A 15,785-nucleotide genomic window follows, 5' to 3' on the forward strand; every position below is an offset into this window, starting at 1 on the left:
CTCAGGAGCCACACATGGCTAGTGGCCACCACACTGCACAGTGCAGGTATGGAACATTTCCATTCTGGCAGAAGGTTCGGTTGGATGGCTCTGATCTAGAAAGTCCAGCAAAGGAGAACTCTTTATAGACTTATGGGACATAGCTAAACTGCTATTTGGAGGAAAACTGAATGCCTTTAATAACTGCATTATTTAAAATAAAAAAGACTGAAAATAAGTTACTACTCAAGTACTAAAAAAATACTCAAGATATTTTGAGTATTAATTAAAAGTATTAAAACACTCAAGATATTAGAACAACAAAAAATAAAACCAAAAGAAAGTAAGAGAATTCTTTTTAAATGCTGAAAATGAGATAGAAATAGAACAAATAGAACAAATGGGACAAAACAGAAATACTGAAACGGATTGAAAAAAGTAGAGATACTGAACAGACTACAGCTGTTGAAAAGGAAATTAAAAATGTATTTAGTAGTCACCATATTAGGATGATATTCCAACTGATTTGTATTTACTTCTAAAAATAGATTTTTCTTTTATTCTAATAAATGATGGATACCTTTTAAATATGTTTTTCTGAAGCTAGTATAATATCAATACTTGGGAAAGGTAATTTTTTTTAAAAAAGACCAAGTTTTAGATGCAAAAATTCTAAGTGAAATCTTGCTAATTTCATCATATAGCAGTAGGAGAAAAGTTTTTTCTTGGAGTACAAGGATAATTCACAATAGTAAACATATTTAAACAATTTATTACATCGACAGACTTAAGGAGAAAAGCCATGTGATTCTATTTGTGGATGCTGAAAAGTCATATAACAAAACAATTAAAAACATGTAAGTGTAATAAGTATAAGGGAAACTGCTCCAGTTGTAGGAAGAAATAAGCACCTACCACAGAGAGCTGTTGTGAGGATTTAATGATTTAAAAGGTATAAAAATACAAAGAGCAGTATCTGGCACATAGAAATTATTCAATATTAGCTGTTTATTTAAATAAGATAAAGTTGACTTATTAAGAAAAACAATTGGCAAATATTGCATCTTATGGCAAGATATTTTTATTTAAATTATAAGCAAGATAGTTTAGTTCTTACCACTGTATTCAGAATAGTTTTTGAGATTGTTTCATTTCTTGAAATACAAGTAGAAAATAAAGTAAGTGTTATAAATACTAAAAGAGGAGATAAAATTTTTAAAATTGCAAGTGATATGATTTATGTGCTTAGAGAACCCAAGAAACTATTGAAGACTAATAAAAATAATCAGAGGTAAGTTTAAGATAATGATTCTATAGCAAGAAAATGAAAAAGGTGATTGTATCTTTAGGTTATAATTTAAGAAAAGTTGAGCCAGATCTCAATAAAAATTGTGAACCTTTCCAAAATTTGCATATAAATTTCATTAATTTTAGTTAGAAACCTGGAAACCTTTTAAATGATTTTAAAATGTATGTGAAAGTATATTTCTAAAACTACCTAAGAAAATATCCTATATATTTAATCCTGCTTTTGCTAACTGTCCCTCCTCCTTCTCCCTTCCCTCCTTCTGCATGGTATAAACACCTGTTGTTGAGGAAGAAAACAATCATGCTGTTTCAGTGGCATCGTTTTCCTTACCTTGGTGTAGATGGGAATCTGTGGAGAGTTGGAGGGGGGATAATATTTAACTTTATTCTTTTTCACTTGTTATAAGGAATATATGTATAATTTTTGTATAATATATATTATGTGTATGTAATTTTTTGTATAATATGTATATAATAATTAGATATAATAGATGTAATATAGGAAAGGTAATAGCAGAATGTTAAATGACTTTTCACTCATTGAAGTTGTAACCTCATTTTAGTTAATTGGAAATAAAACATATCATTCATTGATTTCAGTTCAGTTCAGTTGCTCAGTCATGTCCAACTCTTTGTGACCCCATGGACCACAGCACTCCAGGCTTCCCGGTCCATCATTATCTCCCGGAGCTTGCTCAAACTCATGTCCATTGACATCATGTCCATATGATGCCATCCAACTATCTCATCCTCTGTCGTCCGCTTCTCCTCCTGTCTTCAATCTTTCTCAGCATCAGGGTCTTTTCTAATAAGTTGGTTCTTCACATCAGGTGGCCAAAGTATTGGAGTTTTAGCTTCAGCGTCAGTCCTTCCAATGACTATTCAGGACTGGTTTCCTTTGGGATGGACTGATTTGATCTCCTTGCAGTCCAGTGGACTCTCTCAAGAGTCTTTTCCAACACCACAGTTCAAAAGCATCAGTTCTTAGATCTTCGTGAAAGATCTCAGGCTTCCCAGGTGGCTCAGTGGTAAAGAATCTGCCTTCCAATGCAGGAGACACTGGAGATATAGGTTCGATCCCTGGGTTGGGAAGATCCCCTGGAATAGGAAATGGCAACCCACTCCAGTATTCTTGCCTGGAAAATTCCATGGACAGAGGAGCCCGGTGAGCTACAGTCCATGGGTCACAAAGAGTCAACCATTCCTGAGCGTGCACGTACACACACACACACACACATCTCAGATTTTTTTAAAATACATGTTGAAATACCAAAATGTATATTCATTAACTTTCATGAATGTTTAGTGCTTTCTAAAATGACAGGATTAATTTTTAACTCAGAAATTCTGAAAAGAGTTTTCTCTCTTTTTTCTTTCTATCAAAGGTATGCAACCACTCATGTATTCGGTTCAGGAAGCATTAAATGCTAGACCATGGTGGATTCGTGTGGGGACTGACATTTGTTACTATAAGTAAGTATTCTGACAATAATAGGACAGCAGTTTATAGAATGAAATATTAGTTCATCCTATTTTGGTTTAGGGATAAAAGAGATACTGTGTTCTCTGAATTATTATATGCTTTAGTATTACTTCTAACAGAAAAGGTTTTCTTTTTTTTATAATTTGAGATTCATTTCAGGGGGCTTATTTAGTGGCAATAAAATGTGTTTTGTAGATAGACATATGTCCAGTCTTGCTTCTCCCATTTAGATATGTTCTCAGCTCTTTTATAGCTGTAAAACTTTGGGAACCTCATTGAGAAAGACTGTAATTAGAAACTGTAGGAAATAATTTACAGTGGCTTTTTATTGTTCTGATGATATGAAGTATAATTTTTTTCTTCACACAAATGTTTCAGTTCAGTCACTCAGTCGTGTCCGACTCTTTGCGACCCCATGAATTGCAGCACACCAGGCCTTCCTGTCCATCACCGACTCCCGGAGTTCACTCAAACTCATGTCCATTGAGTTGGTGATGCCATCCAGCCATCTCATCCTCTGTCATCCCCTTCTCCTGCCCCCAATCCCTCCAAGCATCAGAGTCTTTTCCAGTCAGTCAACTCTTCGCATGAGATGGCCAAAGTATTGGAGTTTCAGCTTTAGCATCATTCCTTCCAAAGAACACCCAGGACTGATCTCCTTTAGGATGGACTGGTTGGATCTCCTTGCCGTCCATGGGACTCTCAAGAGTCTTCTCCAACACCACAGTTCAAAAGCATCAATTCTTTGGTGCTCAGCCTTCTTCATAGTCCAACTCTCACATCCATACATGACCACTGGAAAAACCATAGCCTTGACTAGACGGACCTTTGTTGGCAAAGTAATGTCTCTGCTTTTGAATATGCTATCTAGGTTGGTCATAACTTTCTTTCCAGGGAGTAAGCTTCTTTTAATTTCATGGCTGCAATCACCATCTGCAGTGATTTTGAGGTAAACACAAATATTTACCTCATTTTAACTTCGAGTGTTTTATTAGGAGATGTATTCTATAGTTAGGTTGCTTCAGCTTAGCCAGTTCAACTTTGACTTCAAACAGGTGATCTGTTTATCAAGTTAGAAGTAAGTACTAGAAGTCATTTATTGCTTTAGTGGCAAAGTTGGATCATTCCTCAACTTCATGACTAAGTAATCTAGGATTATCGTATGCTTTGCTTTTCTTTTTACTGTTTCTGCATGTAATGCATTTCAAGATAACGTCTATCTGCTATTGAATGCCCTTAATTTAACATACCTGTTTCTTTGCTGTTATTAATCTTAATCCTGAGATTTCTGTTTAGTGGATTTTGACTTTTTAATATTTTATATTGTGCTTAAATAGTGCTAGTATGCCTTTTCTTATAGTTTTATCAGATAGATGAAGACTTCTAAAATTAAGCTGTTTTTAATGATTTAGATATGGCTTTGGAAAAACCTAGATCTTAACTGCTATTACTTTCTAAGAAAGAAATGTTCCTTGGAATTAATTTCAGTAGAGTTCCCCCTCCCCTTTTTTTAAGCAAAATAAGTAGGAAATATATGAGGAACAGAAGTATAACGTTATATGCAATTCTTTTTTACCTGAATAAGTTTCACATTTCTTTTCATGTTAGGCTAATATAAAAATACACCCTCATCATTTATATCTTCCTTTTAAGTTGAGGTGGAGCAGTGATTGTCTGGGAAGTGCTTGGATAGATTTTGGCAGATTGATTTAAAATGTTAAAGGGTGAAACAGTGATTTTCAAAAAGTATTATTTCCTTCATGCTTGTCTTCTATACAGTAAAAAAATCAATGAATACTTTTCTTTTTTACATGTAAAGTGAATGGTCATAGCATCTCAGGTCATAGCATCTTTTCTATGTAAGAGGTGCTGGCAAGGATTTTTGTTTCTTTAGTTTTTATTTTGTTTTCTTTTGGCTACTTCTAAATCTGGAATTGGAATTCAGGCTAATTCGACAGATATTGATTAACCACTTTCTATACAACACACACTACTCCAGTTGCTTTCCTCAAGCCTGAAATCTACATAAGGGCATTAAAAACTGCTATTTTTGCATTGTCCTCTGCTGCTTGTTTGTCTCATTTGTAAAATGAGAATAAAACTACCTTCCATGAGTATATGAGAAAATATAACCTATAAAATCCATAGCTGTAATGTGATGGCATGAGTACCACCCCCCACCAAATAGATGATAAACTTTTGAGGGAAAAGAGTTGGCAAGATTTACTTCTGGACCTTATTTTGCATTTTCCTCAACTCTTAGCACCTTGTCATTGAGTATCTATTCAAGATATAGTGCTGCTGCTGCTGCTAAGTCGCTTCTGTCGTGTCCAACTCTGTGCGACCCCATAGATGGCAGCCCACCAGGCTCCTCTATCCCTTGGATTCTTCAGGCAAGAATACCGGAGTGGGTTGCCATTTCCTTCTCTGATATGATGGCTAAGTAATGAAAACTATACCATTTTTTATGCCAATGTTCTTTAATTTTCATTAATTACAAGCTTTATTCTCTTAAAATTACATTAGAAAGCCTGATCCCAGGGTAGCGCTAAGGATGTGATCTGCCTTGAATGTCTGTGTGCATGAGTAAATAACCTCTAGGCCATGGCTTTTCTTCAGTTCATGGTTAAATAATGCAAGGTGATTTGGAATTTTAGAAATTAAGTCATCATATCTCAGTGATATTTAAAGTCTGGAAAGTAATATAGTTAAGAATTTTTTTACCACTGAAATCTCCAAACGTTTACAAAAGTGAATAATAGGATGATGAGGCCCTATGTATTAATCTCGAAGTTTCAGTAATTATCAGCACATGGTTTTATTTTAGCTAGGCTTTCACCTCTTCTTCTACCCTGAATCTTTAAAGGCATTTTCCGATATATTTTATCCATAAATACTTCAAAAGTCTTTTTCATTTAGAGATACGTATTTAAGACAATCTATCCACAATACCGTTAGCACAGCAAAGAAAACTCCTAAATGTGATAAAATATCCAGTCAGTGTTCAGACTTACTTGTCTCATAAATGTAGCTTTATAGTTGGTTTGTTTAAATCAGACCAACCAAAGGACCACACACTGCATTTGATTTTTCTTCATACGTCCCTCAAGTCTCTTACTTTATAGGCTTCCGTTTTCTCTCTTTCTAAATTTGTCCTTTATTTATTGAAGAAACTAAATCATTTGTCATGCTGGATTTCCCGTATTTTGGATTTTGCTGATTGCATCCCTGTGGTATTAATAAATTCTTCTAAATTCTTCTCTCTCACCAGTTTTCTAAACTCATAGTTAGATTTAGAAGCTTGGTCAACTCCAGGTTTCATTTCTGACAAGAATGCTTCACAGAGGGTGCAGGAAATTCCTGTTGTGTCACACCAGGAAACATATCATTTCTGGTTATTTCTTTTTTTTGTAATCTTAAAAGCGATCAGTGAACTGAGATATTGCTGTCTGATCTGTCAGCCTTTCATCCAGTGGTTGTAGCAGCCATTGCTGATCACTGTCTGGATCCAGTAATGTGTAAACCTGTCAAAAAATGGGAGGTCTAAAACTTCTGTTGATGCATAAAATAGGAGCTCTGTTTAATTAGTAAATCCAGAAATGGAAAGTCATGATGTTAGCTGATAGCAATTAACTGCTTTATTAGTACCAAGTCTAATTTTTAACAATATTTAGACTTCTTACAAACCATGGGTTTTCTTTTTCCCCCCCCTAAAGTTCTGTTTAATAAAATAACAAGAAAAAATCAGAATTTTTGTGTGGATGAATAACATATTTTATGCTTTTCTATTGCAGAAATCACTTCTCAAGAAGTTCAATTGCTGCAGGTGGGCAAAAGGGAAAATCCTACTATACAATTACATTTACTGTCAGTTTTCCACATAAAGATGATGTGTGCTATTTTGCTTATCATTATCCATATACATATTCAACTTTGCAGGTGAGAACTCATTAAGTTGTATTACAACCATTATTGTATTGTATGTATGTGTTAGATAATAAAAGAAATATTGCTTTAATAAATCAGTAAGGTAATAAAAAGGTCCAGGGTTGACAATTTTAGAAAATAATACAGTATTTGTTGAAATCCATTAAAGTAAAATGGGAATGTAGTCTTTATTTAATAGAAATACTACAGAAATGACATGGTTTTTGCTTTCTATCTTTGAGTAGAAATCTACAAATCCCAATTTGGAAATTTTAACTAGGTGAAATTTCAACTTGTTTAAATGAGAAGCATTGAATCTCATAGAAAATATAGCAGTAGACAATGTGGATGCAATTTAAGTTTCTCTGTAATGAATTCATTTCTTCTAATGATTTCATATGGAGTCGTAGATCCAGGTTGCTTAGAATATGGGGTGTAAGAGTTGTTTTGTGGGTTCTTTTAAGACTTTTTTATTATTCGCATTTTAAAACAAACAATTCAAGTAATTACTGTGACAGATTTATACTCAGAACAGAATGTCTGTCCTAATAGTCAAGGATCATGAAGCTTCATATGATCAATTGAAAGAAATTGGAACACTAAGATTAGGAACAAGCTTCCAAGTTATTAGAGAGGATAAAAATGAGAGGAAAACATAGTCCACAGAGCCGAGGAAATATCAAGGCTGAGAGCATTAAATGAGCTCACTTTATTTTAATGAAGTTACAATCTGCAGTAAAAGTATAAATAGGCATTTTATTGTGCTGAATAACATAGCATCAGAAACATAAAGTGTTGTTATTTATGTAGTCTTTTGTTTCTGTTCTTTACTGACATTACCTTCTTAATACATTCTAAGTATCCCTGCTTTCTTCCAGTCCCACTACGGTGATCTCTTCCAGGCATTACCATTGTTTCTCGCTTGGACTTGGGTCAGCCTCTTTGTAACTTTTGTCCTAAATTTCACTTGTACCCCCTTTCTTCTTCATCAGTGTTTCAGCACACTATAGAGGAAGAGTCTTTGGTGGTATGTCTAGTCATGTAGATCCCCTGCTTAAAACTCCTTAGTGATTTCTCTTGCCATGTGTATGAAATCTACAATTCTTACCATGGCACATTTAGTCATTTCTCTACTATTTTGCACAGTTTTTGCCATTTCTTTGTACTGTATGAACTGTTATTTACTTAATATTTATCTTTGGATATTAAAGATTATCTTCATTCTGAGTTAATATCTGTGAAATAACTGGTTTAATATGCTAAACTTTTTTTAAAAAGTAAAATACATATCTATTTAAAAACGTTGAAGGTTATCCACATACCATTTAGTTGTCTTAATTACCAGTAGTGCCAATACTGTGCTTTGGGAAGGACTGGTCTACCAAGCCCTTCCTCCTGTGTTAAATTCTTGATTTGTTTCTTTCTGTTCTAGCTATGTCCTCTTTAAAAAATTATTATTTCATGTTCCTCCTGTATACTTTCCTTCTGCCTACAGCACACTTTATATCCATTTCACTCATCCTTTGGATCTCACTTTAAATGTAATTTTTTTTGGAAGACCTTTCCTCACTGCCCAGACTCTTCAAGGTTCCTCTCCCTTTTTATAAGCCCTCATAGCACTCTGTATTTTCCGGGGGCAGAGTCCATTTATTTATTGTTGTATCCTTAGTGTCTGGCACAGTTTCCAGGTAAGAAATAGTGATCACACAGTAAATCATGATTATGTGAATGAACATAGGCAAAAGTTGGAAACCAGCTAAATATCTTTAATATAAGGGAGAAGACGGTTTATATTTGGTGTATAAAAAGCTTGTGTTTTCAAAAAACATATATTGAACATATTTAATGATATGATATAGTATTTATAATTATTAATATATTTATATTTATGTATAAATTACCAAGTAGTAAAATCAAATTATATTAAGTCTTCCATGTAATTACAGTTTCTTCTATATACATTGGCTATTGTCGGTAGTACTCTAGGTGATACAATCACAGGTGTTCTAAATTTTTTCCTGTGCTTTTTGTGTTTTCCAGACATTTTACAATGAGCCTATATTAATCTTGAAATAAGGAAAAAATTTTTTTAAATGTGTGCTACATGATTTTCATTCTCCATATTTTAGGTTGCTGATAACAGATCTGCAGTCACAATATTTCAAAATTCAGAAGGCTTTGAAACCAAAAGTATTTTCATAACCCATTTGTCAGCAAAGCCTGGCCTGATGTGAGCTCATTTAGAATATTGATTCCACTTAGAGTGACTCTTCATAGGTTTTGCTGCAGAAATAATAACTCGCTGATTATAGGCTGCTGCCGCCAGCTCCACTGGTTATATTGCACTTTGCATTGTTAAAATTATCCAACCCGTATCTGTCCCCTTTCTCAAGTTCCCCAAATACTGATATTCAAGTGTGTCTGGACCCTTGAGGGTTTTGGAGAAGGGATTAGGAACCTGATCTGATTCACATTTAGTTCTGTTTGAGATCTGGATGCATTTATTCCTATTTATCATAGGGAGGTTTTAAATGATTGTATACTTTGCTTTTAAATTTTTATTAAGATGCATCTTCAAAAATTGGAGTCAGCACACAATCCTCAGCAAATCTATTTTCGAAAAGATGTGTTATGTGAAACCCTGTCTGGAAACAGCTGTCCCTTGGTGACTATAACAGCAATGCCAGAGTCTAATTATTATGAACATATCTGTCAATTCAGTAAGTTTGTCTTCTTCACTCGCAGTACCAATCATTATTACTTATTTTTCTTTGCTTCATGAATATTTTGTAAGGTCAGTAGTACTGGGAATAGGCATCAGAAGCCTTGGGTGCTAGTCTGGGTCTTGTTACTGCCTAGCCCTGGGCCCACTTCTAGGCCTGTTTCCTCATCTTGAATATGAGGGAGCTGCCTGAGGTGACCTCTAAGGTCTCTTTTGATATTGATATACTGTAGTTCTTATTCTTAGACGTCATACTCAAAGTATAATATAACAAATTATACCATCCATTTAAGAATTTACAGTTAATTTTAGTTATAAATAAAACTATCAGAAACCCCCCAAGTGTTTTGATGCTAATATTGAATGAATAGCTACTTGTTTTTCCCTGTCATTTGTATTTTTTAAGTTGTCTCAAATGTACAGCTGTGGTAAAAAAAAAAAAAGGATATATACGTATATAAGAGAACTATTCTAATTTTGATAAGAAGGTGTTTTTAAGAAAGAGTAGGCACTTGCTATTCATGAAAATGTGAGCAGGTGAACTGAGTGTTATTTTATAGACTTGTATATCTAAATGTTTAGTTTCTTTGTAAATCTCTGAGCAGATATACCTATTGTTCTGTGCTTATCATAGTGACTCTAAAACAAGAATAAGATTATATTTTCCTTAATTTCCCCATGACTTTATGAAAAATTTATATTTTATCTATATTTCACCAGTTACTTATTCTTTATGAAATCAAGGTAATGTTAAAGAACTAATTGTATATTTAGATTAATCATTAGGAAATAAATAAGTGACTCAAATACTATTTAATATGTTATTTTCATATAAGACATGGCTTACATGGGTTTTATATCTGTTTTCTCTAGAGGGCCTAGTGCAGTACTTATAAATAGTAGGTGCATAGTGAGTTCTAATTTGATTTTATATCAGTATTCACAATTGAGTAGAAATATTTCTAAAGCCCCAAAGTCAAACATTATACGTACTTTAGTAGCTGTTCATTTTAATTTGAGATTTTATGTACACTTTAGGAAATCGTCCGTATGTTTTTTTATCTGCTCGAGTACATCCTGGAGAAACTAATGCAAGTTGGGTAATGAAAGGAACATTGGAGTATCTCATGAGTAATAACCCTACTGCTCAGAGTTTACGAGAATCCTATATTTTTAAAATTGTCCCTATGCTAAATCCAGATGGTGTCATCAATGGAAAGTAAGTTAAGCAATACTTATAGAGAAATTCTAGATTTTTGTGGCTGTCCTGTGTAAACTTGTTGAAATGATAGCATCCAGGTTAATTTGGAAAGCAAATATCATGATTTTTCTAGGACAAAAAAAATTTAGTGAAGAATTAATCTGTGATAAATTTTTAAATGAAAATTAAACTGTATAGTAGTGGTAATATGTTTGAGAAATTCTGTATCTATTCATGAGAATATAATTTCATAAAATGTATGTTTTGCTTGAATCATTTTAGGAAAATCACAGAATTAGGATATGAGAAAGATTTTTTTAACACATCATTCTCTTATAGTTTCCTTTCTTATTTATCAGTGGCATGATCTTGGTTGTTCTGAGATATAGAATTTTCTGGGATCTCTTTCCACTAATATGGAATTAGCTCCATGTGCTAACTTCTTCCTGATATGAGGAGGAATTCTTTAAAGTGGAAATACTGGAAGGTTACTTTTTAAGTGGAGGTGGCTCACAGTTTAGTATAGTTCATTTATTGTGTTAATTTAGACCAAGGTCTCTTTACTGCTTCTGAAAAGTGGGATTTTGTCTAGCTATCATGAGCATCTCCAAAGTTGAGGGTACTATATTTATTTCAGTAAGTGTACCATGAATATTTATCATGTTTTAGAAAATGTTTGAATTAAAAAAAAAGAATAATTTTTCTAGATAGTATAATTATGGAACTAAAATGAGCTTTTATGTCTAGTTTTAATTCAGAAACATATTGACCAGTTAGAATTCTGTTTATATTTCTGTTAGCCCCTCCTCTTTGCTTAAATTTTTGCTCAGCGAGTTTAATACTTAAAACCTACAGTTAAATGAAAATGTATTTGAATTTTTATAAGAATGTGCGCTTTTTATATACTTATCTTTCTTGGAGGGTCCAGATAGCACATTTAATAATAATTAATGCAATCAAAGTACAGAACGTTAGCATTAGAAATGTAGTCTGAATGGACAATATGGCCATGAATACATTTTATAGTGCATGGAACAAAACCCCAGAATGAAGAATTTTTCCTATAGCTTGAAAATTTTGACCTGTAAAACTGCAAGCTTACTACAGTTTAAATGCATGTAACCCACAATCTGGCACATAGCAAATGGTAAATAGATGTTTACTTAATGATTATAACATGCATTTTGGTGAGCCCACCACTTACACCTCTTTGAAATACTTAGTGGAATAGAATCATAAAATGAATCAAGTGCATATAAGAATTTATTGATCCCAGTGTTTATCTATTGTTGTGTTTACATGTATGCAGCCACCGCTGTTCCTTAAGTGGAGAGGATTTGAATAGACAATGGCAAAGTCCAAATCCAGACTTGCACCCTACAATTTATCATGCCAAGGGTCTGCTACAGTACTTGGCTGCCGTGAAGCGTTTACCGCTGGTAAGTGGCAGTGTGTGTTTGTATAATCAAAGAGGTGATTTTGATCGGTAGCTTAGTATTTTGTAAATAATTGTCTGGTTATAAAAGCTGTATGTTAGTTTCAAAAGCAGTTTCTTTAAAGTATCTTTGTGATCAGTCACTTGTATATTAATTGTGGCATCTAATACAGTGTATCCATATTCTTATTTCATTAGGTTTGATTTTTATAATTCTCATGAGCCTTTTATTTCTCTTTATTGTTTATGAACATTGGTCACTCCTGGTTGTAAGCTGTAGGTGTTTGACTGCAGTGTTTAAACAACACGAGGGTAAAAGTATGTATCTTCCCAGTTCTCAAAGCACTAGAAGCTTATTTTTGAACTTTTTGCTGCTGCTGCTGCTGCTGCTGCTGCTAAGTCGCTTCAGTTGTGTCCGACTCTGTGTGACCCCATAGACGGCAACCCACCAGGCTCCCCTGTCCCTGGGATTCTCAAGGCAAAAACACTGGAGTGGGTTGCCATTGCCTTCTCCGTTTGAACTCTTTAGCCAGTTCTAAAGCTGGCAGGTCTTAAGTATCACATGGGAAAGGTAGTATAGGCATGGTAGGAGACCCTGTGCCTGTGTATTTCTTCTGTTTTCAGCAACTTTTGTTTTGAATGTTTCCATCATGTTAAGCCTTAATCTTTCTTTGGGAAAGATGGAATATTTTGCAGAGTGGCAAAATTGACATGCAAGTCTGACCGTTTTCCATTTTTAAAATGATGTTCTTACAAACCATACCCTCTACCCCCTTTAAAAAAAGTGTTTTTCATGAGAGCATTTTTATGTTCTCTTATAGTAGGTAAGTATTTTAACAACCCTTGGGACAATGATGAATGCAGCTGTACATTTGACCTAAAATTATATTTATTATTTTTTAGATGATGGATAGTAGATACAAAAGAAAGTGGAACTGATGGCTTGATGTAGGACATGCCTGCAAAGGATTTAGCCATTCTAGTATTAATCATAAATCCTTTCCAAAGGTAGATATGTACTATTACTTTTAGGAATTCTACTTACTAAATGGTGGCTTATTTACAATAAAATGACCGAGGAACACAGACCTGTTATTGGCTTCATACTAACTAGCTTTACTTGGCAATGCATGAATTTGCAGGATTTTAATTTTAAAAATATGTTGTCTTTTCAAGGTTTATTGTGATTATCATGGTCACTCCCGAAAAAAGAATGTATTTATGTATGGCTGCAGCATCAAAGAGACGGTGTGGCATACAAATGACAATGCAGCGTCATGTGATGTTGTGGAAGATGTGGGATACAGGGTAATTATTATAAATTATTATAGTTTATTATAGTTTATAATAATAGGCAGGAAGTTTTGAATTTCAAACATACATGAAACTACAGAACACAAAACATAGAAATTACTTAGAGTCAGTAAATGTTGCCATTTTGCTATTCTGTTTGAGATTTTTCTATTGAAATGTTTCTTCTAACAGTGTGCTTTTCATGTTTTATAATTAAAGTATACTTGATTTACAATATTATATTAGTTTTGGATGCATTATGTGGTTATTTAGTATTTTTATAGATTATGCTCCATTTAAAGTTATTCTAAAATGTTGACTGTATTCTCTGTGCTGTATAGTATATCCTTGTATTGTTTATTTATTGTATACACAGTAGTATGTATCTCTTAATCCATTATCCTAATCTTGCCACTACCCCCATCCCTCTCACTACTGGTAACAACTAGCTTCTTTATATCTATGAGTCTGTTTCTGTTTTGTTATATATAGCCATTTGTTTTATTTGGGGGGGTTCCACATATAATTGATAAAATACAGTATTTGTCTTTCTCTGTCTGACTTATTTCACTAAACATAGTATTCTCCAGATCCAGCCATGTTGTTGCAAATGGCAAAATGTCATTATTTGTGGCTGAACAATTTTCCATTGTATATGTGTACCACATCTTCTTTATCCATTCATCTGCTGATGCACACTTAGATTACTTCCATGTCTTGGCTATTATAAATTGTGCAGCTATAAACATTGGGATGTGTGTGTCTTTTTGAGTTAGTTTTCACGTTTTCTGGGTATATGCCCAGGAATAGGATTGCTGGATCGTATGGTAGCTTTATTTTTGTTTTTTTACTGCTCTCTTTAGAGGCTCAGTCAGTTTACATTCCCATCAACAGTGTAGGAGGGTTCCGTTTTCTCCATACCCTCTCCAGCATTTACTATTTGTAGAATCTTTGATGATGGCCATTATAATCCAGATGAAGTGATAGCTCATGGGGTTTGATTTGCATTTCTCTACCAATTAGTGATGTTGAGCCTCCTTTCATGTGTCTATTGGCCATCTGTATGTCTTCGCTGGAAAAATACCCATTTTCTGTCCATTCGGTTTTTCTACCCACTTTTTAATTGGGTTGCTTATTTTTTAATATTTAATTGTATGAACTATTTATATATTTTGGATATTAGCCCCCTCAGTCATTTGCAGATATTTTCTCCCATTACATAGGTTGTCTTTTCATTTTGTCAGTCATTTCCTTTACTGTGTAAAAACTTTTAAATTTAATTAGGTTCTAGTTATTTATCTTTGCTTTTGTTTTCTTTACCTGAAGAGACAGATTTAAAAAAAAATATTGCTACTACTTATGTGAAAGTGTTCTGCCTATGTTTTCTGCTGTGAGTTTTATTGTGAAGGTAAGGGAAAGTCACTCAGTCATATCCGACTCTTTGCAACCCTATGGACTATACAGTCTGTGGAATTCTCCAGGCCAGAATACTGGAGTGGGTAGCCTTTCCCTTCTCCAGGATTCTAGCTTAAAAGGTCTAAATAACAGAAAACTGATATACAAATCAATAACAGAATCTATTTATTTATTAGAGGCAAAGAGCTGGAGTAAATCTATAGTCATGGTACCAAATCTGTAATTTGCCTTTCATAATTACACAAGACTGTGGCATGTATTTCTGTGTGCAGAGTTTTACTGCTTTTGCCTCATGATATCTCCTGTATTTAACTTCTGTACTGTTTTATTTTATACTTTTATTGTTCAAATTTCAGGAAGATAACTCCCCTCCATGAGGGGACAGTAGTAGTAGTAAGCTTATAGTGCACTAAACAAAATTAAAAGGCTACGAAATAACTTCACTTCCTCTTTACTAAATTAAAGTTTAAAGTTATTTATTAACAGTAAAACAAAGAACTAATACTCTCAACTGCTGCTGCTGCTGCTGCTAAGTCACTTCAGTCATGTCCGACACTGTGCAACCCCATAGACAGCAGCAAGCCAGGCTCCCCCGTCCCTGGGATTCTCCAGGCAAGAACACTGGAGTGGGTTGCCATTTCCTTCTCCAAGTCATGGAAGTGAAAAGTGAAAGTGAAGTCGCTCAGTCGTGTCAGACTCTTAGCGACCCCATGGACTGCAGCCCACCAGGCTCCTCCATCCATGGGATTTTCCAGGCAAGAGTACTGGAGTGGGTTGCCATTGCCTTCTCCTAAGTCACTAATTATAGGGCAGGTGCTTTGAGTCATTTTTTCCAACAATATTGAAAATTTAAGCACTTTGATTTGCAGTCTCTTCCTCTTGTTGACCAACTTTTTTTAAAAGATAACTAAAAGAGTCATGTGATAGTTCCAGTGGCCATGTTCAAAAAGAGATAGAGAAGGAAGACACTAAATTCTTGACAATGATCATTCTATTATCTTTGTAGTCAGCAGATAAACTA

The 15,785-nt window shown here is 34.1% G+C and overlaps 1 protein-coding gene across 2 annotated transcripts in view; it reads left to right on the forward strand.

Moving 5' to 3' along the window:
* AGTPBP1 (ATP/GTP binding carboxypeptidase 1) overlaps positions 1-15,785 on the forward strand; it is a 190,880-nt gene that overhangs the window by 153,268 nt on the left and 21,827 nt on the right. For both annotated transcript variants that reach the window (XM_069575809.1, XM_069575810.1), the window contains 6 exons: positions 2,673-2,760; positions 6,565-6,709; positions 9,264-9,417; positions 10,458-10,638; positions 11,930-12,059; positions 13,232-13,363. In XM_069575809.1, the coding sequence (XP_069431910.1) occupies positions 2,673-2,760; positions 6,565-6,709; positions 9,264-9,417; positions 10,458-10,638; positions 11,930-12,059; positions 13,232-13,363 (830 nt within the window). The remainder of the gene's footprint in view (positions 1-2,672; positions 2,761-6,564; positions 6,710-9,263; positions 9,418-10,457; positions 10,639-11,929; positions 12,060-13,231; positions 13,364-15,785) is intronic.

The sequence above is a fragment of the Ovis canadensis genome, chromosome 2 (genome assembly GCF_042477335.2).
Source record: "Ovis canadensis isolate MfBH-ARS-UI-01 breed Bighorn chromosome 2, ARS-UI_OviCan_v2, whole genome shotgun sequence".
In the NCBI taxonomy this organism is placed as follows: domain Eukaryota; kingdom Metazoa; phylum Chordata; class Mammalia; order Artiodactyla; family Bovidae; genus Ovis; species Ovis canadensis.